Here is a 27,467-nt window from a genome sequence, read left to right as displayed (position 1 = left end):
GAGCATAATATGACCACTTTAAACTAACATTATTGTTGACTATTGACTATTGTTATAGCCTGTGACTGTCAGTACAGTCTGTAAATGATGTCAGTTATTATCTTTGTCCCACACTGATGCAAAAATAAATTTGCCAGTGATTATCTTACTGTATATTACTCCAGTAATGAAATAAATCCACATCATAACCATAAGTCAAGTACCTATTCAGAAAGGACTGACATACAGAGTTTAAATTCATCTTTCACAGCAATACTTTTGAATTGGAGGTCCAGTATTTTTCTGATCAGGCATCTGACACATCTGTATTATTTATATTAGTGATGCAGAAATTACACTACTTTTAAAATATGCTACTATTATCAATCTTCTAATTTGCTTCATGTGTCATTTTTTTCAGGACGACTGAATAACATATTGAATTATTAATGAGTGTTTGTGATTTATATAGGATAAATTAATTGGTATTAATCTAGTAATAAAGAATAATCTTTAGAATAATCATAAATAAATTTGTCATTAGATGAAATGACATATCAAAAACATTATCTTGAGATTCAATGATTTGAGGAATAATCGTTAGGTGCAGCCTACCGTAGAATTCATAAATCTATACTTAATGCTTGCTGATACCAGCTGATACACATGCCAGGATGAATAGAGGGAGCACTGGCACTGATCCTGGTACATGTAGGTACTGCTGTCTGCCTGTATGGCTGCTCATGGAGCCATACAGGCAGACCCCTTTATATATATATTCCTATGTTTGTATTGCTTTTATGTTTTTTTAACATTTGATTATTGTGTTTAATTATCAATTGCTATGTTTCCTTTAAAGTTTTGTGATGTTTTTCACTGTGATGATAGAGAGGGGGGTCAGCATGTATAAAGCGCTCTATGTAAAGCAGTATGAAATGGGATTGCCCTTTATGTGTTAATTACAGCTCATGTGAAGTCATTTAAATACATGTTAAAGTAACTCTCCAACCTGAGCAGTGGCAGCCTATGCTAGCAGTGTGGTAAAAGGTCCATATGCCTGCAGTGTTGGCACAGCTAGCTTTGCTCACACAAAGACTAATGCTAGTAGAGTTTAAGCCAGCTTTTATGTTGCTCAGCGCTAAAGTGGAAGCTCCCGGGCATTTTGTCTCCATCCTGCCATCCTCTCATCAGCAGTAGAAGCCCTCCATTTACGGGAAACGGAGCTGAGAGGGAGTTCACTGTGCAGTGTGTACAGGGCAGCGGCTACACAGACAGATTACCTGCAAATCCCACCCAGGGGAAATGGAGAGCAACCACATCAGCAGACTGCACACCACACGCACACACACACACACACACCCTTGGAGTCTATAACCACACCAGGCCACACAGGGCCAAGCCACTTCATTGCTGATGCAGGAGGGGAGAGGGTGGTGCTGATGTAGTCTGACTGGCTAATGTGAAATATGAGTGGACTACCACGGGAGCAGAGAGTCAACATACGGTCAGAGAGGTGATGAAAAGTCTAATAATTTTTGAATCAAATGGCAAAGGTTCTAATATTAGGGCTGGACCATCTGCATGCTAAACCTGGCTGGGGCCAAAAACATGAGCTCTTCTTACTGAACCCAGAAAGAAATCTGAAAAAAAAAAAAAGAGTTAAAGTTGCATGTTTAATATGAGAAGAAGTTGTTTGTAGTGACAAACGCACAGAGAATTATCACCATCTCTGCAGTTTTCCCAGTTTGATGAAGTGGTTTTTGTTTTACAGCTTGCAACACAATCAGAACAGCAAACCACACTCACAGCCTTAACATTTATTAGCTCCAGCTGATATTCTATACCGTAAAACTTTGAATAATAGCCCAGGCTTTTATTTGCTAAAATCACTGTATGTTGATGAGGCTAGCTGCAGACGGGTAGAAGCTGGCGAGAGGTTTTGGTCCTGATGGACCACAGCCTCTTGCCAGAGGGGGGAGTCTGAAACAGTTTGTGACTGGGATGGGAGGCGTCAGCTGCAATCTTTCCTGCTCGCCTCAGAGTCCTGGAGGCGTGCAGGTCCTGATGTGATGGAAGATTGCAGCCAATCACCTTCTCTGCAGAGCGAATGATACGCTGCAGCCTGCCCTTGTGCCTGGTGGTGGCAGCAGCGTACCAGATGGTGATGGAGGAGGTGAGGATGGACTCAATGATGGCGGTGTAGAAGTGCTCCATCATTGTCAGGAAGTACATCCTCTGCTGGGCCTTCTTGGTGAGGGAGGTGATGTTCAGCTCCCACTTGAGGTCCTGGGAGATGATGGTGCCCAGGAAGCAGAAGGAGTCCACAGTGGTGACTGGGGAGTCACTCAGGATGATGGGGGAGGGTGGGGCTGTGCTCTTTCTGAAGTCCACGACCATCTCCACTGTTGAGCTCCAGACTGTTCTGGCTGGACCAGGTCACCAGATGGTCGATCTCCCACCTGTAGGCGGACTCATCCCCACCAGAGATGAGCCCAATGAGGGTGGTGTCGTCTGCAAACTTCAGGAGCTTGACAGACTGGTGACTGGAGGTGCAGCTGTTGGTGTACAGGGAGAAGAGCAGAGGGGAAAGAACGCAGCCCTGAGGGGATCCGGTGCTGATGGTCCTGGAGTCAGAGACTGTCTGTCAGGAAGTCAGCGATCCACCTGCAGGTGGAGTCAGGCACGTTCAGCTGGGGGAGCTTGTCCTGCAGCAGGGCCGGGATGATGGTGTTGAAAGCAGAGCTGAAATCCACAAACAGGATCCAGGCGTAGGTTCCTGGGGAGTCCATGTGCTGTGTTTCTGCCTCCTGAACAGTCTGTTGACGTCCCTCTCTAGGATGGTAAGAGAAGGGGAGGAGGTGGGGGATGAGATGGTGGACTGTGGCCGATCAGTGGTGTGACGGGGGATGGTGTCAGGTCTGTCCCATTGTCTTTCAAAGCGACAGTAAAACTGGTTCAGCTCGTTCAGGCGTGAGTCGTTCATGGATTGGGGGGGGATTTAGGTTTGTAGCTGGTGATCTGTCTGAATCCTCTCCAGACAGAAGCAGAGTCATTCCCTGAGAACTAGTGTTGTAGTCTCTCTGCATACAGCTGTTTAGCATCTCGCACCGCCTTGCTAAACCTGTACTTTGACTCCTTAAACCTGGCCCGGTCTCCACTCCTAAACGCCTCCTCTTTTTCCAACCTCGGCTGTCTGAGCTTAGCTGTGAACCAGGGTTTGTCATTGTTATAACTCACCCTGGTGCGTGTTGGAATGCAGCTGTCCTCACAGAAGCTGATGTAGGACGTCACAGCATCAGTAAACTCATCCAGATTGTTGGTAGCAGTCCTGAAAACATCCCAGTCAGTGCAGTCCAAGCACGCCTGAAGATCCTCTACAGCTTCACTGGTCCAGTTCTTTGATGTCCTCACTACAGGTTTACAGAGTTTTAAATCAGGTGGACCATGACATGATCAGAGTGTCCCAGTGGAGTGCGTGTGACGGCGTGATAGGCACTGCTGACTGTGGTGTAACAGTGATCCAAAGTGTTCCCCTCTCTGGTTGGACCCTAACAATGGAACAATGGAGTCCAGGTTTGAGAGCTCTGTGTCATGATCCGTTCTGTACAGTTAGAAGCCAGCCAGCTGTGGCGCAGAGTCCAGTATTGATTCACACAGTCTCCGTGAAGCACAGAACAGAAGATAAATAAAAGTCTCTGTTTTTCCCCACCAGAAGCTGAAGTTCATCCAGTTTTTTGCACAGTGAGTGCACGTTGGAGAGAAATATTGCCGGTAGCGGTGTGCGGAGAAGGTTTTTGACTTGGCGCAAATAAACTCGTTAGTAATTAAGTCCACCTCACGGCTCGCGCTGTGAGTCGTGTCGTTGTGTAGAGTTTTGCCATATAAACATCTAAAACCTGAGGCACAGCTTGGCTCTGTTTGGGACTGTGAGCAGCACTTTACTGGAGCTGCTGAACTTAACATGTGTGTTTTGAGTGTTGCCAGTTGGTTTCGATTTCACATGCTACATTCTATACATTTTTTATATTTTTGAATTGTCACCTGCTGCCTGAATTTTGTGTTCCTCTTTACATAAATGAAGACTTTTCCACCATAAATTGAGGCAGAAAAGGCATAAATTTTCCTCAATTCTAAAAAAAAATTTTGGGAGGACCCCCAGATCCTCCTGTTCATTTGAGTCATCTCCCACTATTGAAACTAAACCAGTGCTCTTGCATTTCAAGAAATCTCTGAGTTGACTCACAGTTTATGGAGGGGCATAGGTTTGGTCTCCTAATTTAGGCTATGATGTTGAGGTTGACAAGTAAGCTGATCAAACTTATTCATTATTGACCATGATTACTGACTTGGCTTTTCATCTATACATGCTAAAATTGTGAGTTTGGCTGCTGAATGTTTAAAACAATTCTTGAGGATAGGGGAGCGATGGCCCCAACCCCTGAGGTGGACTTTTAAGGTTGGGCCTGTGGGGGGGGCGGGTGCCGATTTAAAATCTCACCTAGGGCGCCAACATTGCCAGTGCCGGCCCTGCCTCAAATCCACCACAAAACACAGCAATCAACTGAAATGATCAGCTGTACTCTTGTTCAAAGATCTATTTATAGCAGTAAAAAAAAAAATGCAGGTTTGTTTCCAACCTGTCTGATCATTTCACTGATTGGATTTATTGTGCCGTCAGACCTAGTGTTGTGACCTTCAGCATTGATTCCTCACAAAAGTTACATATATGATTAATTTTCTTTTGCAGCCCTTTAATTGATACAGACATAATCATTTGTATTTTCCTCTTACACAGGCATCATAAATTCCTCGCCCAGAGTTTCATCTGTGTCCACAACGTTATCATGACTGAGGGAACTGAAAATCTATGTGTCCTATAGAAAAGCTTTTTTATTTTAGAAAAACTCATTTGGCTTCGCCCTAACGTTGTCATTGTTTATTGATCACAATGTATGCTCGTTTTACAATGTTTGATATTTAAATGCCCCAAAAAATGACCTAAGTTTACATAAATAACACATTACAGTTAGTGGTTACGTCAGGAAACAGTGATAAGGTGGCACCAATCAAAAGAATCAGATACTATATAATATAATCACATTAGTCAAGACAAGATCATGTGCAGTGACTTGCTCTGTACAGACAAAGTTAGTGTGGGTTGTTGAGTGGACATTTACTTTTACATAAATAATCACATGTTCACAGAAACAATGACATGTAGATACCAAATTATTTTCACTTGGTACAGACAGTGTATCCTTTGATAAAAACACATCATATAAGCTCACATTCAGCAGAGACATTTATAACTTTCAGTTTTACTTTCTTCAGCACAGTGTGTGATCTGAAGGGACCAAAGGGGTGATACTGTGTTTGTGTGCTGTTATTGCTCAGCAGGGACGACCTGAAGGAGGATCTGCAAGGTCCTGTTGAAGGAATCTGAGGACACAAAGAAAACCATCCAATACTATTGTGTTATACACTCTATAAGGTAACTGTTTGACGCATATTTCTTTCACTTCTCAGCTGCCAATGATTGGAAAGAATAATAACAAAACCTTGAAACTTGTGACCCTTACTATATATCCTAGATATCCTGACTCGACCCTGTCTCTAGTATTAAACAAACACTAGATCTTTAGATTCATAAATAGCATCATGCATTAGGCTTTCCATGCCTGTTAAATGCCTTTACATTTTAATGTATATGCCCCCAGTTTGGAACACAGGTTTGAAATATTTAAAGTCTCAAGCCTAACTCAAGAAAAATGTCATGGATTTATCATGGTTATGTTTTTATCTGTTTCAGAGATTACAACCACATTAGATATTACATTACACATTACATTATACAGCTGTTTTCACAGGCTGCATCGTAAACTGATGGGCTTCATGACATTACTGTTAAAGTTCCACTGTATAGGACTGTGGTTCTCAAACTGGGGGGTTGCATGAGTGTGATTCATGTGTTGACATAAAGGAAAAAAGGGCTCTGATGCTAGCAAGGCTAATTTGCAAACCTGAATCTTTTGCTTTATTTCAATCGCCTCTGTTGTTAATGATCAATAAAAATGAAATCCACTTTAGCTGGAGTTGGCTTGAACTTTTTTTAGCTTCTAAAGGGGCGCGTGAAAGAAAAAGTTTGAGTACCCCTGATACAGCGTAACTGTTAGTTATAACTTACCTAAAGCCTGTTGAAGCCACTTTGGTCTGCGGTTGAAGTAAATGAAAATATAGTAGGCGGGGATGCCGGTGAGGGAAATGGCAAATCCAATCCCTGTGTTGACCGGGTCCGAGTACAGAGACAGGAAGACCATGAAGAAACACGTGAGGCAGAAAACCACTGGGATGAAGAGCGGGACCTGTAGACAAGTCAGGAGTGAGGTCTGTTATTTCTACCTTTATACAATATGTAAGCTAATATGCATCCATGTTTATGGAGTGGTCAGAGTTTTGTAGAATTACTGTGAAATACAATGAAAGTGAGTGAGTGACATGTATTTTGATTCATAGTGTAGCACAGACTCAGGTAGAATTTAGTACAGCTACATCTGTGTACAGGTGTGGAAACACTGACCTTAAAAGGGCGGGGGAGGTCCGGTTTTGTATACCGGAGGTAGATCAAACCCAGCACCACTACACCAATGAACAGCCACCGCAGGAAGCTCATGAAGTTCAACAGGCTGTAGATGTCTCCCACAAACAGCTGGAGCATGGTCATAGGGTACTATACATACAAACACACACACACAGACATTTAGGAAGTTAAAAAATAGCTGCTGTGGTTTGTGTAAACCGTCTTAATGGTACCATCTGTTTGCAGGAAACCTCAAACTCTGGTCAATTGTAAACCATATCTCAGCATTCAAGGTATAGGGAGGTAACCATAGCAACAATATTATGCTTCATGAGACGTTGGCAATGAAAAGCTTTCAGAGCAAACAATCCTTACAGCATTAGTATTTATGTTGTCATTATAGATTTTTGTTAAATGCTAGTCGCTATTGATTGGCTCCAGCACCCCCAGCATACACAGGATAAGTGGCTGACAATGAATGGATGGATGCTACTGTTGTTGTCAATGGTTGTTATTTCAGAAGAGGGTCTTAGTAATATTTATAGTTGTCAGCAGTTGATCGTTGCCATTATTGTGGTAAACTGACCAGTATGAGGACAGCAGCCAGTGGAGTGTGTCTGTGCACGTGGATCATAGACAAAACTTCAGGGAGCTGTCCTTCACGCGATGCCACGAAGAACATTCTGGTGAGCATACACACATGGGAACATGTACACATACATAAATTTGAACAATAATGACAATACAAAATTCAAATAATATTGAATTGATTGTTTTTGTATAGAAAACAAGTTCAATTCACTCAAAACTGACATGGTGAGATTATCTGCTTTATCAACAGAGAATGATTTTTGTTTTCCAGACAGCACGATCTAAACTGGGAACTTTGATATTAAATAGGGTGTCAGGGTGTATCAGGAACCTGCACACTATGAGAGTCCAAACAGAGGCAGTGAACAAGAAAACTCGGCAAAGTCTCAAACGGTGGCTTTATTTGCTGCACCTGCATGACTTTATGTGAAAGAAGAAAACATAACTAACATATATATGATCATATTCTAAGAAGAAGCTTTCCTGTGTCTCTTCCATTTTGCGGTTTTTGGATCACTGTCAGGCTACTGTCAGTGAAACTCAGTGCCTCCTGCAGATATTTCACATTAACAGCCTTCCTGTGGCTCAAATGTCATAATGCCTCTGTTTCCTGGAAGGCTTTAAAATTGAAAAGTGACGTGTTAATTTTCACTGACAGCTGCTTAACAGCTTAACAGAAAAAGCGGCATGGAAAAGTGACTTCAAATGAGTAGTCAATGAAAACGGTGTTCCCTCAGTGCAGTAGACTGATAAATATAACACGTTATAAGATATCACTCTGGTGTTGTGTTGAATTAGTGTTGTGGAAGTGCACATTATACTTCATTTACCATGTGAGCCACCAGAGTGCCGGTAAATTCCCTCAACTTGATGGCACAAATATTATTTGAGACTCAACATTTATTTAAAAATTTTTATTTGAGAATTTACAGTATACTAAATACCATAAACTGTAATTATTCTTTCTATAGCTCTCTACCACTGGACAAGACATCGGTGCTCTATGGTACTTCACTGAATGTGTGCGTTTTGTCTTTATGATTTGAATGACAAAGGCCAGCATAGAGGAAGCATCTGTACCTTGATAGGGCAAAGAGGCCGCCATTCATGGATCCGTAGCAGGAAAGCGCCACAAACACCGGCACCACTGTCGAGAAGTTCCCCATCAGCCTCTCAGCAAAGGTCTGGGACAGGTAGAAACAGAGGCAGCAAAGTGAGCAAGAGTATTTTTTGTTTCAATGGTGTAATAAGTGACCCCGTGATATCAACATAGGTCAGGTCAAAAGACTTCCCCAGAATTCAAGTGCATCACTTCCTTTGTAGCCACAAACTGATAAAAGCAACTTTCAGTGTTTTCATCTCATTTTTGCTCAGGTAGAGAAATAAAACACAGTTCTGTTACTTCTGTCTGATAAATATGCTGTACCCATCTGTAAGACAGTGTAATGTTCTACTAAAGTCCTACTGAGGTTAGTTTTGAAGACAGCATGAGTTAAGGGACACTAAATAGTGGCACTGACAACACAAGTTAAAGAGGTGGTATTATTCTCATTTTAAAATTTAAATTTAAAATTGAATAATCCTTAGGGGTTGTCGCAGAACATGGTTTAATTTTCAAAGAACAGACGTGTCAGAGTAGCCACTTGGGGAGCGTCCCTGTGAAGTCACAGGGATGAAGGGGAAACGGCTGGACTACAAAGGAGCTGTTTCCAGTTCAGAGCAGAGTTTTCTGTGGGAGATGGGAACTCACTTTGGGCTGGAATTTGGACTTTTTCACTTTGCAAACCTGTTACATGTACGAAAAAGGTATTTAACTTTAAAAGCATAACACCACCTCTTTCATACATTGACTTCTCATTATATTAACTTTGCCAGTGTTGACATTCTTGTTAGCTAGCTAACCCTAACATCACCTGCACTACCAAACATCAAATAGTTAAGCATTGTATTAAACGTATAGCAAGAAATAATCTTTGCACTACGTTGCACTGACGCTGTTTTAAGTCCTGTGTGAAAGAAATGGCTGCTTGAAAGAATGGACGCACGTCACGCGTGGATTGCAGACCTGGGGTCCCCAGACATGAAGTCTGCAGTTAGACCCTCTTGATATAATTGGACATCATGACAACAAAGGGACACCTTTTAAAATTTTAAAGTTGGTTCCTGATAGCAGTACCAGTTTATACCACAAATAAAGGTACAGTTAATAATGTATTTTTCCACTTTTATTGTTTTAACATGATATTTTTACCTTATGTAAAGTGTCTTTGAATACCTATTTATAAATTAAAGTTATTGTTATTAATATTATTAATTTTATTATTATTATGTCAGTTTTGGTGGCACATTGTTAGGGAATTGTAGGGATCACATTCAATTCCCGCTAGCGGTGCTTCAACTAGCAGTGTTGTTTGGAAGCTAGTGAGGGAACATCTACTGGTTGGACAGCAAAACATTTTATAAACCATGAAGCAATTTTTAGATCATAATTATTGTAGCATTGTAGCAGTCACATTTTTTATGCATTGTGCATTAAAGGCACAATTTGGTATCCAAAGCTAAACTAATTGCTAAACAGATTGCACCAGCACCAAAATAAAAAAAAAACACTGCAGCGGAACCTGCCATAACTTTCAAAGTAAATTAGTTTAATACACATACTAGCAGCAAAACAACTAGCTTTAAGGAAATACTGTTTTCTGAAGCTGTCAAATGTTGTTGAGCTCAATAATGTATGTCAACGTTGTAACATATATTTTTAATTCTGATTAATGGAGAAACATAAACTACTCATTTTGCATTCATATATCAGAGTCTTTAATATACCTCAAACAAATGTGATGATTTCCTCGTGATGACTTGAGATACACACAAAATGACAATTATACGTAATTCTTCAAACCCTTCAACTCTTTCCATCTATTACCCTTCACACTCTTACATTATCTGAATGCACATCTAATTTATGTGGTCTAAAATTACTAATTGTGCCTTGAGGCCAGCCTCCTCGAGACAAGTTTTCTGTAATTAGATGTAAACTTTTGCCAGCTGTCTGTGAGAAAGGAAGAACAGAGTCTAATTCTTTTATCCCCTCAGCCTTCTAAGAACAGATAAATGCTCTTAACACCTTTCTTAAGGCGCTCCTATCACTCATCGTACACAGGGCAATAAAACTAAATGCATTAGAAAAGATCAGAGATCGCTTGGTGAATAAGTCTTCCCCAGCTATAGGCTTACAGTAACACTGATAGCAGTCCTCAGTCTAATAAGCAATGGTGGCTGTTATTAGGGGATGCCCATGATGTGATTAACATTAACAGGGCTGGGCTGGAACAATCACATTAGCAGCTGCTGGGAAGCTGAGCTGTCAGAGACACTTCTCTAATAATGACATGTTAAGTGCAGGAAGGCAACTGTGGTGCTCACATTAGGGGTAAACATAACTAACAGCAAAGAGGTGAGACCTCAACTAAATGCTTTCAAGTAGCACACACTGTAGGAGAGCCAAGGCCGGCTGGAACAACTCTACATCAAAAATCTGTTGACAGCTAATTGGTGGTTGGTTTTAAAATGTAAAAATGACGGGGTCTATATGTAGTTTTTTAATAAAATCATTGTCAATTACTCACTTTTTTATTACCTATTTATGAACAGGTTGTAACCTCATAGTAATGTGAATCATTCGCCTGCTCTCTCAGACACTTGGAACAGCCACTATGCTGCTTCTTGAGCTTCTTGCCTACTGATTCTGAACTGTACACAGAGCAACAACACTGCAGCTAACAACATGGGGTCTGCTAACAACAAAAAACAACCGGCTCCCAGCACAACATAGACTCCAACACAAACTCCACGTAAAGATAAAACAACAAAGTTTTATGCGCTGAAGCCCGTCAGGCCAAACAAGAATCAGATCGATGTCGGGCAAAAACATGGTCAACGTCGGAAAGGTGTCATGGAAAGACCTCCGCTTTGTTTTGGATATAAAACCCACAAAAACCAACCCAGAGCTGGCTTTCACCCTATTGGAGAGGTGAGCTAACATTACTGCAAAGCATGTGAAATATATTGTGATGTTGTGTTTTAGTTGGCTCAAGTTTGCAAAATACTATGGCGGCAAGCCATTACTTAACCAGCTAACACTGGTATCGGTATTATTATTATTATAAGTGTTGATTTTAGCTTCTAAGAATTTATGTTAAGGTACAAAGCAAATGTGGAGCGATTCGTTTCTAAAACCAATAGTGATGCAAGGGACATAAGCACGGATCTACCGCTGTTTGCTTTGTAACATTCAATTTAAATTTACGTTCTCATACAAAGAGCATGGATTAGTTCAACATCACGCTGATAAAACTATTACTATAACGTTGCAGTGGGAGTTTATCTAAGTTTCCAGCATGTTGTGTGAAGCTGTCTCCGGCGTGTCGGTCTCTGTTTTGGCTTGTTCGAGCACAAGCACACTCTTGCAAAGGGGGGTGTTGCAATCTGAAACCTCACTGTGAGAGGCCACTGCAAACTGCATGTGATCCCTTGCATAACTGGGGAGCACTTGCTGACATTGAATACATTGACAAAGCATCTTCCTCTTAAAAATACAAAACTCTGTGCTTTGATTTGCATTCAGCTTTGGCAGGACTATGCTGCTCTCTGCTGGACAACACTGAAATGCAGTTGTCATGCCCTCCTGCAGTCTCTTCTGCGCTTGCTCAGTCCAGTCCAGGCTCATCCACCCCCCCCCCCCAATGTGGCATGGAAGATTTAGTGCCTTTCTATCTTGGTTAAGCATTATTAGTATTACTTACCACAGCGACTGCTTCCGAGGCCAGGAGCTCCTCTGCTGACATCACAGTGTAGTACGCCACGTTGGTCAGCACATAGCAGAAAGTCACTATCGCCATGGAGATACAGATAGCTAATGGGACAGTCCTGAGGGCAGGAGAGATAATAACAGAAACTGTATACTGTCCTTCACTTCTGCATCTCACTTCCCTTCAGTGGGGAGCCACTCTCTTGCACCAAGTTAACAGATTTCAGGAGTACTTTGGCAATATTGTTGTTTACACATTATGAATTATTAGTTATTTTTGAGTACATTTACATTCTCAAAGAAAAGCTGCTGTTCAAATACAGTGTTTTTTTTTTTTTAATCAGTTGCTAAGATGCAATGGTCAAAACTGAAGCCACTTTTTCAAAACTCTTCACACAGTCTGCATTACCAACATGCACATTGGCCAAACAAAAAATAAATCAGTATTTCATTATAGCATACAGCTGTTCTCAGTCACTTTGGTACATTTCTCAGATCAGAATTTAAATTCTACTTGTTCAACCACCACATTGTCACTTGTGCACATCATATGTAAAAGCAATTTCTCAGTCTTTTGAGAAATTGCAAATGCGTTGCCACATTTATGCAAATTATGTACATTTGTCTGCTGTATCCTACATTTTCAGTTACTTACTGAATGTCATGTTGATCACACTGTATTACAGTATACTGCTTCTCTCTTGAGTAGTCTTACCCCCCAAAGCATCTAAGTTCATTGCGTAAGTCCCTACATGCCAAATGGTTCAACACCTCATAATCTGCATTTTTTGTTCCTATGTCTATTAGACTTTCTTTGTAAATGTCTCCTGCAGTAAATTGATGATCAGCGAGTCCCTTTCTTATTTTGTAATTGTTTCCATTATGCCATGCAGTGCTGTAAAATAGTCTTGTTTTTAAGTTTTTGCATCACAATGACATGCTCTGTCAACAAATTACAGTGCAAACAGTAAACGTGTAACTGACTCCCGTCCCAATCCAAACCCTTGCAATGTATAACTTTGTACTGTTGAAATTGTTCTATGCCATGCGAAAAAAGTGCAGCCATGTCCATTTTCAATCATTGCCATCTAAACCTTAGCCGTAGTTTACCAATACAAATAGTTTTGCAGATGTTAAGGATGATTCTAGAAATGTACCAAAGCCACTAAGAAAAAATATAAGAATAACATAATTTCACTTTATTGACTGTACTATAGTAGTATAGACATGTACTCTTACTGCATTACGTAATTTACTTTTGAAAAAAAGAAGTTGCTGAAATTTCAGTGCTACAATTTGAGTTGTTTACACAGTAAAACTGGTACCTGAGACACCATGACCAGTCTGTAATTCATGTACCAACCCCTTGAACCATCCATCCATCCATCCATCGTCAACCGCTTATCCTGCATACAGGGTTGCGGGGGGCTGGAGCCAATCCCAACTGACATCGGGCGAAAGGCAGGGTACACCCTGTACAGGTCGCCAGTCCATCGCAGGGCCACACATAGATGAACAACCACTCACGCTCACACCTAAGGACAATTCAGGGTCAGCGCCAATTAACCTAGACTGCATGTCTTTGGATGGTGGGAGGAAGCCAGAGCACCCGGAGAGAACCCACGCAGACACGGGGAGAACATGCAAACTCCACACAGAAAGGCCGGGGCCCCTTGAACCAATTCTACTAAAATATAAGCACAATTCTTGCTTTACACTCAGCTTGCAGTTTTTACAGTAAAACCACATTCAAAACACTACACACATTTCTCTATGTGCATAAACGTCAACATAAAATGTATGTAAATGTTCTGCAAGGATTTCTATATATACATCTGTCCAGCTACAGCAAAAATGCAGGATATTTAACATTTTGTTATGAACGTGTTTTGGACACAGTGTCTTAGCCATAGTCATTTTATGTGACAGCAATGAAAAATGATTCACAGTTTGGGCCACTTGTTTCGCTTACTGTGTGAAGAGTTTTGATAATGTGACTTCACGTTTGACCTATGCAGGTTAGCAATGGGAAAAAAACTGTAACAGTGGCCAGTACAAAGAGGTAAAGGCTGGGAATGACCTGTACTATAATGTTGCACATGGTAAATTCAGGACATTGCACATTTCCACAGCACTAACTCCATCAGTGCAACAGTCTTGTCATACTAACCACTCTGAGCTCTTTTTTTAAACACATACCGCTTTCATTTACTAATTATTTTGCTGCTTTGGCTGTTAAGCCACTGTCAATACAACTCAACACTTCCTGTAGATTTTTCTAAGCCTAATAGGGAAGGGATGAATTACACCCACAGGGCTGCTGCAAAGCTTTTGACTTGACATTTCTGTGTAGTAAGTACTGAGTTTCATAACAGTTAAATCCAAAGGCTCAACAAGGTTAAAAATGGAGGTGACTATTAATAGTGAATGAAAGCAGTATTTCTGATAGAGAACGGAGAGCAGCAGAGTGGTGAGTATGACATAACTTTGTTGCTGCAGTGATTATGCAAACATTATACAGTATACCAAATTTATCAAGACAACAGGCAAACATGGAGGAAATGTCGAAGTTGCATTAACCACCTCCTGCAGACTGTTGTCTCATTTGTTGTTCAAGCAAGAAATGTGAAAGCAAGTATCCACAGATCCCCTGTCTTACACTCCTGGGCACATTTTCATTCTGTTCATGAATGGAAAAACAAACTGCAATCTCTTTAGTTGTGATATGTCACCATCTAAGGTTTCTCATCTGTGTGTTTTATGTTCTTTCTGACGTTGTTTGTTAAAGGATAAGTCTGGCATTATGCTCCATCTTATCGACCTAATCTTATCAATCTATGAAAAGCTTAGTCATTTCCTTCAACAGCCGGTCACTCTAGTTTTAAGCAAACACTACTCAAACAGGAGGAAACAGTGCATAGTGCATTTGTTGGGGACTAATTTCAGCGGTTGATAAACATTTGGTGCTCTTGTGAGTATTTCAGCAAGTAGGACAGTAGATGTGGGATTGAGTCAAAATTAACTGCAGTGTGGCTCATTGATGTGTTTTTAGTAGTTTTTGGACAACAATGGAGCTCTATGGCACAGAGGACTAAGATATATCAGGCTTTGGATACACATACAATACTTGTTAGTACATTTAGTGTTGGTATGGTTCTGCACATGTGATTGGTTGACACCTAAAAATCTTGCCCTAAATGCTCCAGATGACCAGATTTTGTTTTTTTCCATTTTTGTGTCATATCATTTGATTTATTGTTTGCTGTGGGGTCGTAAAGAGAATGTCAAATATAACAAAACATGCTTCTGACATAAACTGCCTACCCCAGCTTTAATATAAAAATAAAGATTATAACCGCTTTAAGGGTATTTCCCATGTGATATGGCTGAGTGTACTTTGGGAAACTACTGAAGAAAACGTTTTCCTTTAGGCTTTCAATTCAGCAGAGATTACCTATACAGATACACATGGATTAAACTTACCGTTCAGGGTTATCCACCTCCTCCGTCACAAAGTTCAAATAGAACCTGCAAAAGGACACAGTAATTGTATAACCTCCATTGATAGGTGTACGGTAAATCATGTGCAATGCATATGGAACTGAAGTGACGACATCCAACATTTTACGTAACAAACAAACAATTTGTGTGTGTGTGTGTGTGTGTGTGTGTGTGTGTGTGTGTGTGTGCCCGGCCATACCTACCACCCAGCATATGCATACATCCCAGAGTAGAAAGCTAGTGGCATACCAGACAGCTTCACATTGTTCAGGTCAAAGGCATTCTCAAAGTTCTTGGTCTCTCCTACAAAGTGCACACACAAACAAGGACACACATTTCTACTTGTTGACTGTTTGAATCACCATAATTGCTCCTTTTATGAAGAGGAATTGTTGCAGCAATGGAATGATCTGTGCAAATAGTTGTTATACAAGACCAGGAGTGATTGTAGCCATAATAATAATAATAATAGTAAGAGTCGAGCAGTGCTCTGCCTTATTAGCTTGGAGAAATCGATCTTCTGTAAAACACAGGTACTAGAGGTACAGACAGATGAAATCACTCTCAAATGTAATCAGTGTTCTGTTTCATGCAGGAGCTCACATTTATGAACTAAAACTTTTTATACAAACCGATAAAACAATCTAATTGAATTGCTGAAAGCCATGAATTGGTTGTAACTCTCACAGTGTGAAGACACGCAGAGGTAAACATAGATACTACTAGGTCAGATTAGTACCCAACAAATTTGCAGTCAGTCAAATGATCACAAACCAACTGCCACACAATAAATATGGCTTTGAGGCCCATGTGGGTCAGGGTTCTGGAGCATGCTTTGCCCAGGCAAAAACATACAACACATATATAATATTCAAAACTCTCTACCCTCTGCAAACTCAAAGCACCTTCTGTTGCTCCTCTAAAAAAGTATGATTCAAACGGCCTCCAATAGGAATAAACTCCCACCGCCTCAACTGCAAAGCCATTACGATAATGATTAAAAACTTTATTGGCTACGCAATTTATACACAGTACAATACCTGCAGAATTTGTTCTCTGCTTTTACCCCATTCTATTTAGGAGCAATGAGCAGCCATTGTGCAGCGCCAGGGGAGCAGTTAGGGGGGGTTCTGGGCCTTGCTCGGGTGCACCTCCAGTTCCCAAGCCAAGTCCATACAGAGCTCCCAAACAGGGGCTGTTTGAGAGGGAGGGCAGGATTTTGAGGGGAAGCATTACAAAATCTGAAGCAAGTCATACTCTCAAATTGAAAGACCACGCTCTTGAACAAAGATGATAAAATAATCCCAGAAAATTTTTGTCTTTGAATATTTGCAAGACTTGGTCTTTGTGTTGTTCTTGTTGGGGTGAGTAGGATCATTCGATGTGCAGGGTGTGCATTTTGATTGGTGTGCATCGTTTTGTGAAGTTTGATTTAAACAAAATAGTCAATTTTACTGAGACCTGGATGGTGCCCCTAACCAAAGCATAAATTAAAGAGGCATGATGTAGTTTTCAGCGGCCACTAGCGGTGCGGTTTTAAGATTGCAACCAGGTGTGTGCTTGCTTGAACTCATGAGTGAGCATAATCTGAAACACAGTGTTTTCATACAGAGATCCTGCAATAAACGCGGAAACACCTGCATGCCAACTGTGGCTTTTCTCCAGACAAGTTCAGGCTCTGTTACTTCAACATTCCTGGCTCAGAGACAGATCAACACCAGCTCTACACCAAAAAAAGGCAGTGTGACAGACAGTCTGCTTTTCAGTAACTAACTAACTACTATCTGTGTATCTGTCACAGCTACATGTATTGGACTGAATATTATAAATACGATTGTCACTCTATACTGTAGTGTATACCCCATAGGTAACCCAAGGTCAAGATTATCTATTATTATTTTGTTTCATTACAGACAGACTGACTGGCTCTCACACACAATGTGAATTTAGGTTAACTAAGGAAAGCATAGTGATTTGAACCAAGATCCAATAGAATCCTCACACATGCATATAAGTGTGAACAATAGCCATATTTGGACAATTGGTGAATCTCTGTAGGTCTATGAAGGATAAATATCCCAAGTCAGGAAGTATCTGTCAGATTTGGTGTTGGCATGGCACATGTTAACACGTTGTATCTGTATCTGTATCTCCTCGGCCTGGGTCAATACACGATGTTCTGTAAGTCTTTCAGTCTCCAAATCTTCTTCATCACACCTGAACTTGGCTCACTTTATTTCCATAACAGAGGGACACCTCTCACATCACATGAGTGACCTTTTAATGTGAAGGGCATTAACCACAATCATCAAACTCCAGAAAATTCCTTAAAGGGAAATGTCAGAAAGCTGCTCTACTCGCCCCCCAAAAAGTGTAAGTGTATATTTTTTACAAAATGTCACAAAAAAGTTTAGAAAGATTTTAGTAAGTCCCCTCACATAAATGTATTCAGATTCCTTTAGCAGGGGCTACCTCCCCCTACTTTAAACTGTGCCAAAATCTGTCATTCCTGAAGAAACATAAACCTCCTGACATGTGTGGCTCCAAAGACCTATCAGTCTAATTGCAGTTGACAGCCAGCTACTCTTGCCAGGCAGCTGGAAAACTTACTCTCAACTCATATAACTCAGACTAGACAGGCTTCTTTCATGGATATTACTCAACCAGCAATGTCAGAAGGCTTTTGAATATTGTGCAGGTAACTACTCAGAAGAAACAGAAGGCCCTGACTTTGTCCCCAGATGTGGAGAAGGCCTTTGATAGGGGAAGTGGGGCTACCTGTTTGACGGTACTGTGTGACCTTGGGCTGGGCAGGGATTTCTTTAAATGGATCCGAACCATATAAAAGTCACCAACTGCTATTGTCTTAATTAGTGGACAGCGGTCTAAACCTTTTTCTGTGGCAAGAGGCATCTGCCAGGGGTACCCACTTAGCCCACTCCTCTTTGCCTTAGCATTACAGGGCTCTACAGTGCGACCATTTTGTTAGCATATGCCCCTAAAAATCGATCCGTGCAAACTGGAAAAATTAAAAATGCACAATGTGCGAGTTACTGCAACCTACCATAATCTCCTCGCCCCTGACGCAGTGCACCGCGCTAATAGTAAAAAAAAAACCCTGACGCGACGCAAAACCGGTGTCAATCATATGAGAGTTGTTGAAACTCTGGCAGGAATAAAGCCAGCTAGTCACCGGACCACCAGGAGAGTTCACGGTGGGCGGGTCCCTCGGTGGCCGCTTAAGCAAGTCGTTTCCTTTTTATATACAGTCTATGGTCATTTCAAAACAAAGACAGAGAGAAGACATTAGGGAGAAGATAAGGAGGTTGTGGGTTTAGCTAGCTGGCTATAAGCTATATCAGGTGCCTTTTGTTTAAACATGTTCAACTTATCATAAAATGGATGTTCTCGTCAATTTCACTTTTCGGCAACTGACCAATCACATGGGGATTTCCCATGATGCACTGAGCTCTTCTCTCCTCTACTTTCTCTCCCTCTGTATGCAACCTCATCCCATTATTTGCATGTTACTAACACAACTTCTCCCCTTTCTGGTAGTCTTGTGCTTTCTCGTCCCTCTCCTCTCTCCTCCTATCACTTCCTGCAGGTGTTTCTGGCTCTGGAGCTGTGGAGTCTGGATCTGTGGCTGCGGGTCACCTGCTGCCCCCGTGTTCCTGCTCGACACCCTCTGCTGCAACGACTATTGTTACTAGTCCTATTGTAAATTATTGTAATTATAATCATTAACATTACGATTGTTATCATTAACACTACTATAAATATCTGTACCATTTTTCATTTAGTCTATAGCAACATCACCTTTACTGTCTGTACCTCTGTGGGTATATTGTGTAGGCTGCCTCCCTCCTCTCTCTCTCTCTCTCTCTCTCTCTCTCTCTCTCTCCTGCTCTCTCTCTCTCTCTCTCTCCTGCTCTCTCTCTCTCTCCTTCTCTCTCTCTCTCTCTCTCTCTCTCTCTCTCTCTCTCTCTCTCTCCTTCACCCCAACCGGTCGAGGCAGATGGCCGCCCACCCTGAGCCATGGTTCTGCTCGAGGTTTCTGCCTCTTAAAGGAAGTTTTTCCTTGCCTCTGTCTCCTAGTGCTGCTCTTGGTGGGAACTGTTGGGCTTCTGTAAATACATCACAGAGTACGGTCTAGACCTGCTCTTTTATGAAAAGCGCTCTGAGATAACTGTTGTTGTGATTTGGCGCTATATAAATAAAATTGAATGGTTCTGATTGTTGATGAGATAGTAGCATTAACAAATTAAGTGACTAATGTAGTAATAGTTTGTATTTGTGAATCCATCCCTGGTTCAAAAACTACACAAGCACCAATCCCAGTAAAGTTTTTTGTGATGAGTGATCAGTGTTTTAAAAGCTGTTTACAATGTCATATTTTCAAAACAAATTATTAAGGCCGATGCTGAGTGTCCAGATACAAGGGTCTTCACTTCCATAGTCCTCTAATGGTTTCACACCATATAAGAGAAGGAGCACACATGTAGTATAAATATGTAAATAATAAATAGTTTGTTAAACTCTGTTAAATTTTTTGCTGTGCTCCTAAATTTCTTTGTGTGTTGTGCTCCTTGGGAAAAAGCTTAGCATAGAGCCCTGCATTAGCTGGAAATATTTGGCTACATATCGGTGTAATAGGAATAATCATGGGGAATGTGGTGCATAAAATCGGCTTGTACACAAACATTATTTTTCTGTTCTGGTCCCCTAAGTTATCAACTCCTACTATCCTAACAGTTTTAGTGAGTATAGTACCATATCTGGCTACAAGATTCTCCAGCTGCGTTCTGTGTTCTCCTGTGTTTTTTTATCTGTTCCCTCCTTCCTTGTGACAGTGTGACAGAGTGTGTTTGAGTTGTGGGTGTGGTCTAAGTTCCCGGCACCTGGCTCTTGTCCACACCAGACGACATGTGATCGACAGTGGTGTAGTAGTTCAAGGCCAAAACTCTTTCTAGTGAAACTCTAGTGTTTTTGTAGTGTTAATGTGGTCTTCTCAGTGCTCCAGGATTCTGGTGCCAGTGTTTCAAGTCAAACCTGCAACATGAGGGATCTGTGAACACCTAATTTTGACCTAGATTTTGCACAAGTTAAAGATCTAGAGTGACCATTGTCCTTGATTGGTCGCATCAGTCTCATTAATATCCCCTGCAGGGATACTTGTATTGATTCCTGAGTTTGTTTTCCGCACTCCCTATGGAGTCTGGTCACTTTTAATGTAAATAAAGGATTAAGAAATAAAGCACACTATTGTTATATACAGTATCAGAGTCTGGCATGATATAACTAAATATCTGGGAAGGAATGTGAGGTGCTTGCTGTCTCCTATAGCCTAAAATAGAGGGACATGTTTCCATTGCTTCTGGGAGTGTAAACTACCCTCCAGATTTTGGGCATGTATTTCTAAGGTAATTAGTGGGATATTAAAATAGAACCTGGTGTTTTCCTCTTGGGCCTCCCCCGCTAAGATTGCATCTCCCTGCATCACACTACAAGTTCCTTTTAATTGCTCAAAAGTGTGTCTTGCACAAAAGAAGAGGAGTTGTTTCTGGAGGTTTGGTTATTTACCTACTGACCTGAAAAAAGATCCCTATCATAAGCCCAGTTATGGTCCACACCACATGATATGGCTACTGATGACTGGTTGTTTGAATTTGCCCTACGTGTTATGATCTGGCCATGCCACCAATCCTGTTCCTAGTGTTTCTTATGTTTTCCTCTCCCAGTGTTTCTGTCTGTCAGCTGTCAGTCTTCTGTTTGTGTCTGCGTGGGCGATGCACCTCTCTGCGTGCATCAGTGAAGGTCACGTGAAGCCAATTCCACAATCAACCCTTGCAAACCCTTGCCAGATTGTCCGTTCACTTTCTGTGGTGCACAGTGCTAACACAAGTATTTTGTAATGTTTGATTCCTGTGTCTTTCTGACATCCTGTGTTTTTCTTGTGCCTTAGATTTTTTGATCCTTGATTCTGGGGAGCTCTTCTGATCTGCCTCGTTTGGTTTTGTCCTGTTTTCACTTGCCTGCCGTGCTCATGTTCCCTGCCTGCCTGCTTACGGAAATTCAATCCTCTGGAGTCCCTCCTTGCCCATTCACTTTTGTTGTAACAATGAAACCACTGTGATTCTCCTTTTTTCCAACTGCTTTTGTGTCTGGTCATCTTGGTTTCCTGGTTCAATATTAATGTGTTTATGGACTTTTCTGTGTGTTGGGCTATTCCTTGTTTAATTATAAGAATTTTTTTTTTAAAAGAGTCAAACTGTCACATGGGAAATGCCTGAGTTGTTGCTTGCTGTGAGCAGCTGTGTATCACGGCCTGCAAGGCTTTAAGGTTATATTTACAGTGCATGTTGTTGTGTGAGACATGGTAAGCCATGCTAATGTGTTGCAGCTGAGCGCTCTGTGTGAAGTCTAAGAATGTTCCTGAAACACTAAATGTCCTAAGGACTCTTGGGGGTGGTTGGGCCTCTATAGTACTAATAGAGGCCATTACCCCTAAAATCAACTGACTCGGGCTATGGTGCGTTACAGCTGCACTACGGTTGCCAGAGCTTATCCCGGCCATTCTAGCCAATCCTCGTGAGTCCACCAGACGCGGCTGAAGCGGCTCTCCGCTCCGCAGACAATAGGTAGCAGGTCTATTTTTGACGGAAGCCGCGTCAAGCAGCACAGAGCAGATCGAACCAGGCAGGAAGTCAGACACCGAACAGCATAGAGAATCCGGTCAATTTTCAAAATAAAACACCCTGTGGAGACTCCTGATCGTAAAACAACAAATACGGTTAAAACAGACACAGAAAGAAACCGTTTAACTACGAAGCCTACTTAATCATAGTAAAAGCACAAAATGCACAGATTGATTACCAAATCAACAAAATCTAACCATGTCAGCAAAATCATGGAGGTAAAACACTCTGATTCTGAAATGCTCTTTGTGGGATATGTAGCCTGAAGTTGAGGGAATGAAACGGGGTCACAGAGAGCTGTGAAGAAATCAATAACCGTGGTGCAGCCGTAACGTGGATTCCTGCCATTAGAGGCGGTGATGATGATGATGATGATGATGAAGGTGTCTTACCTTTAAAGAGCTGGTACATTCCAGGCACTATGATGATGGCGATGGCCAGCAGCTTGCTGAAGGTGAGGAAGATTTGAATCCTGGCTGTCCACGTCACACTCATACTGTTCAGGTACATGACAGAAGCTACAGGCACAGACAGAGAGCCATGTAAAAACATAAGATACTATACTGAAAATCCATGCGTGTTGTTCGTTGCGTTTCCAAACATAGTTGGCCGTATCATCTCATTACATTCTCAACAAGTGGTTGATTTCTGTGCAAGTGGAATCTTACTTAATATCTTAATTGAATATTTGACTATGTTACATAAAATGGAAATATTTGAGTAAAGCACGTACTTAGTTACATTCGGCCACTTGGAATTAGGTTCCTACTGAACAATTTTGCAGCACACAATTTATATCCAGTGACAACATTCAGTGCCAGTGCAGAAGAAAAAGTATCCTTCATAGAGAAAAACACAGTTTTAAGACTTGGAGGTCGGGATGGTGGACGGACATGTCTGACTTAAATGTGTAGACCGAAGATTGTGTTCCATCATAATTTGACTGTTAATGATCGCTTTTTTCAAATCTGTAACCGTGATCTTTGCCTAAATTTAACCAAGTGTTTTAATTGCCTGAATTAACCTTTAACTTAACCTATGTGCCATAACCATGGTCTTTCCATAATCTCTACCAAACATTGTAGAAAAACAAATTTAATACAAAAATATTAACAAAATTGAATGTAATGTTGAATTGATTATTTTTGTCTAGTGATAGGGTTGAGCAGTTGAACTGTTTAAGCAAATATAAACATCAAAATCCTGCAGACCCGACTAAACCACATGTTTAACAGCTTGTCTACACTGGCCACCTAGCAAAGGCATCACAGCAGCAGCTTTAGTCTTCCACTGTCTGCACTGGACCTGATCAGCAGTACTGCTGTGCACTCTCATTAGTGTTTAAAATAAAACACACTTTAAGTCGCAGTTATGTGCGTAAAGTTACATTGTTTAGAGAACTGGACTGATCAAATAGAAGCACATCTGCTTCTCAGACATGCATAAGATGGATGACAGAAAACCACTGCTGAAGTGGTCTGGACAATGTGTCAGTGCTGTGGGTCTCCGGTCTGTGCAAAATTTCTACTGGACTGCTCAATTTAAGAGGAGTCGGATTATAATCTCTTTTTAAAATATCTTTATACATTCAAGTAATTTACATGTATGAATTTCGCGATTTCTGTAACTATTTTGCAGCTACTTTTGATAATGTGTCTGCGGGGTCATATTGTTGTATTTTTTTATATTACGCCAAGTAATAATACGACCAAGTCGTCAGCTGGATGATCAGTTTGCGTTTGTATAAATTACCCGTTGCCTGATGAAGTTCTGGTAAGGTTGGATCATTGCCCCTTTTTCAGCCCCATAACGTTTTAGGAGCTTTAACTCTCCATATGTTCTTTCATTGAGGTGGTTATCTTGCACCTGGCCTAAATATAGGACAGAATGTGCACATAACTAGCTCTCTGCACCATGTTACACTGACACATACTGCACCATTATTAACCCAATTAAAACCTAAATTACTCATGAAAGTGGCTTTATTATGCTGGACATTGTGTATGTTCCTATGGGAGGATTTCAGTTTTGCTTCGAGGGAATCACTGTAGTACTGCAGTATTACACATCTTTGCGGAGTTGCTGTACTGTCTGTTCATGTTGTGGTCTGTGTTTATATTTAATGGAGAGGTTTGCTAAGATAAGCAGGAATTTTTACATATTATTTTTCATTTTGTCATAGCTGACATAAGGCTCTCCTTCCTCACCCTCCTGTCTATAACTGTACAGTTTGATTCCTGTTTTCATGCAATCGTACATCTCCTGTCATTTACATTCCAGGTTACAACAGGTCAGAAAGATAATATCCTGATATATCGTCACATCGATTATTACACCAATTTTTCATTTAAAGGTAGTCTAGGTATACATACTTATGCCGATGGCGGTAGCCAGTTTGACAGCCATAGGGGGGATAACACAAGGCATGAACAGAGGTTCCAGAATGTACTGACCAAAGGCCAGAGAGATGACTGCCATCGCTGCAGGCCTGGGGACACACACATACATGAAAAGGTAGACTCAACATGTCAATACAAGTCAATCATTTTATTTTCACACTAAAAGTAATGACTACATGTCAGTGAAAGCAGAGTGAATATTGGAATTACATTCATCAGGTGGGTGGACTCACACCACTCCAAACAAATGATAAAACTGGCATCTGGATTTGTAAATGGAAAATATTTTGCTAACATGGTAGCAGTGTGTCAGAGTGTCTGTCAGCATGACATGCAGTTTTATAGCCCCCGCTAGTGGCCAAAAATTGATGAATGCAGCTTTACTGTACACAGTATAAATATAAAGTATAGGCTTACTGATTTAATACAATCTTTTTAGAGCAATCATAATATTGTAAACTTTGTAATTCAGCATTTACATTTTGTTTTTTTACAATATAGATATAGACATGCAACAATCAACTTATTTTAAAAAGTCAAACTATTTTTATAGCCCAGCTGAATAAATATGAATGTGGAAACTCCTATGTTAATTTCTGTGAAATAACCCTGAATCAGGGCTCTTTTTCACACGCAGCTCTTCCAAGCACCAATTGTAAAAAAACAGCCATGGCGACCTAACATTAGCTAGCTAAGCTATGAAAATCAGGCCAACTTTGGTGCTACACTGAGTGACTAGCTAGTGTCGCTAACATCTAAGACACAGTGGTGATTATCAAAATGATCACAAATACTAAATACAAAAAGAAACGGTAAATACTATTAGCAATATGTAGGCTACAGTGTTAATGGTAACATTACTGTAGAGCTGACAGGAAGTAAACAGACATGCAGTTTGTAAAACATATGTCACACTACATTGTGGAAGTAGAGAATGTTACCATGAAATAGAAACAGGTAGTTTAGTCCTGATTGAAGGTCATAGAAACAGGTAGTTCAGCATTTTGCAGCCCTGATTCATGGTCATTACACAGAAACTACCTCAGGTGTTTTAAAGTAACAAGTCACAGCATTAAATATAATTTGGAGAGAAATACCTTGAAACAAAGGGAATGTTTGGAACACAGGGGAGAATGAATTACAGCATTATAATATGGTAATTATTAGGGGTGTGATGAGACACATCAATGGGTTCATGAGATCGAGACAAGACGAGATTTTAACACTATTTTTAAGAAGTCTTCAGTGGGCATTAAAGACTTAATTTGCATCAATTTCTGCCTTTTCTGCATCAATATATGGTGCATACGTTTGGATTTATGTAAAGGGAAACACAGAAGGGTGGCAGGTGACAATTCAAAATCTAAAAATATGATTTAGTCTTCCCTCCTCTTGGTGTCTTTGTTTGGGGAAGTAACCTTTTTAAATGTGCATGTGGCACCTTTTCACCTCAGTGATAAATGGATTCATTTTAAGTCATTATAAACTCCTGGACTTTAATAGCTCCTGTTTTTCAGCAGGTTTTCTGCTCATTTTCAAAACTTTCTGCACATTCAGAAGCTCTCCCACATATCTGTGTTCTCTGACATGTCCAGAAAAAAGTCTGAATATTATGAGAATAACATCATCCTTTAATGAGAACTCATAATATTTTTCAAAGTCTACCTGCCCGCTGTGCATTACATTATTGCTCTGCTGATATGGTTGTATCCCCTTCAGACCGTCTCAGAACCCCCTTAGGGACTGTAATGGATGAGACAAGGAAGTGGAAACCGAAACTAACTGAAGAGACTTCTGATCAGGCAGAAATCTCACCACAAATCCACACGTTAACTTCAGCACCTCCGGAAAAAAAATGCAGCTCACAGTCCCCAAAAGAGCAGGTTTGCACCTCAGTTTTAAGATGTTTATATTGTAAAACTCTACAGTCTCTGTTACCACTCGATCACAAACTGGCTGCGACTCACAGCGTGAGAGGGGGGTTACTATCTTTATTTGTTATTACTCTTGACGGCGTACATCGGTGTCGCATCAGCTGGATGGAGGTGATTTGTGAGACGAGTCGATGTTATCAGTTATACATTTGTTTTTCACTGTGTGACAAGATTGATGTGTGGCAGGACAGTGTAAAAGTCACAATTGCGTGAGTCTGGTGAGACGGCTTTTCCCATGACGAGAAGTATCGTCACCACTGTTGGGCAAGTTACTCAGAAAAGGTTACTAGTTACCTATTACTCATTAAATAAGTAATAATATTACTTTACTTATTACTGGGTGATAAAAGTAAGTGAAGTTACTCGTTATGTTACTAAAATCTTCACAAATTACATGTATTACTTATTACCTCTTTATTATGAAACAATTACCCCACTGTTACCGTGTTTTTACCAAGCTGTAATGTAAAGTGCTGCAGTCATAAGTAATAATGTATTTAGAATATTTCTCCACTACCTTTTCAAACCATCTTTGCATATTCATAAATCTTCAATATTTTTCAAACCCAGTTTTCAACCTGGCCACCCCTGTAGTCTTCCGCCTAACATAGCCCCACTCTGATTGGCCATTTCAGCTCTAATGTATCTCCGTGTAACTTCGGTTGTAGCAGGTATTATCTAGTTGCTCAGCAGTGTGTGTGCGTGCGTGTGTGATAGTAATATCTGATCATCCTAGACAAACTGTTCCCATAATCTCATCCTCATGTGTTGGACTGTGTGCTGTGTGTAGGCTTGGCTTCAATAAGAATCAAATAAGGTTGGCCGTTCCCACAGGCTCATCTTATGGCTCATCAGTATTTCCCTCTTCATTTCCCACAACAGCCACTGAGCTGCTGCAGCCGGGGAAATCTCTCTTTGTCTCCCTCATTCTTGTTTTCATTCTCTGCCTCTCTGTCTCTGTTCATTTCCCATGGTTTC

At 40.8% G+C, this 27,467-nt stretch overlaps 1 protein-coding gene across 1 annotated transcript in view; it reads right to left on the bottom strand.

The window, feature by feature from the left end:
• Nucleotides 1–4,718: 4,718 nt before the first annotated feature.
• The window catches only part of slc7a11 (solute carrier family 7 member 11), a 28,165-nt gene continuing 5,416 nt past the window's right edge, over nt 4,719–27,467 (bottom strand). Inside the window, exons 3-12 of the mRNA XM_038699722.1 lie at nt 24,529–24,644; nt 22,549–22,674; nt 15,662–15,761; nt 15,441–15,485; nt 11,953–12,076; nt 8,228–8,331; nt 7,143–7,239; nt 6,557–6,706; nt 6,164–6,341; nt 4,719–5,418 (exon numbers count right to left, since the gene is read on the bottom strand). Of these exons, the coding sequence (XP_038555650.1) occupies nt 5,363–5,418; nt 6,164–6,341; nt 6,557–6,706; nt 7,143–7,239; nt 8,228–8,331; nt 11,953–12,076; nt 15,441–15,485; nt 15,662–15,761; nt 22,549–22,674; nt 24,529–24,644 (1,096 nt within the window). The 3' untranslated portion in view covers nt 4,719–5,362. The remainder of the gene's footprint in view (nt 5,419–6,163; nt 6,342–6,556; nt 6,707–7,142; nt 7,240–8,227; nt 8,332–11,952; nt 12,077–15,440; nt 15,486–15,661; nt 15,762–22,548; nt 22,675–24,528; nt 24,645–27,467) is intronic.

This window comes from Micropterus salmoides, unplaced genomic scaffold, assembly GCF_014851395.1.
Source record: "Micropterus salmoides isolate LMB-PRFRI ecotype aquatic unplaced genomic scaffold, ASM1485139v1 Ms_hic_scaffold_5, whole genome shotgun sequence".
NCBI classification, from domain to species: Eukaryota; Metazoa; Chordata; class Actinopteri; order Centrarchiformes; family Centrarchidae; genus Micropterus; species Micropterus salmoides.
The sequence above is the reverse complement of the archived record's forward strand: the minus strand, read 5'-3'. Positions and strand labels throughout refer to the sequence as shown.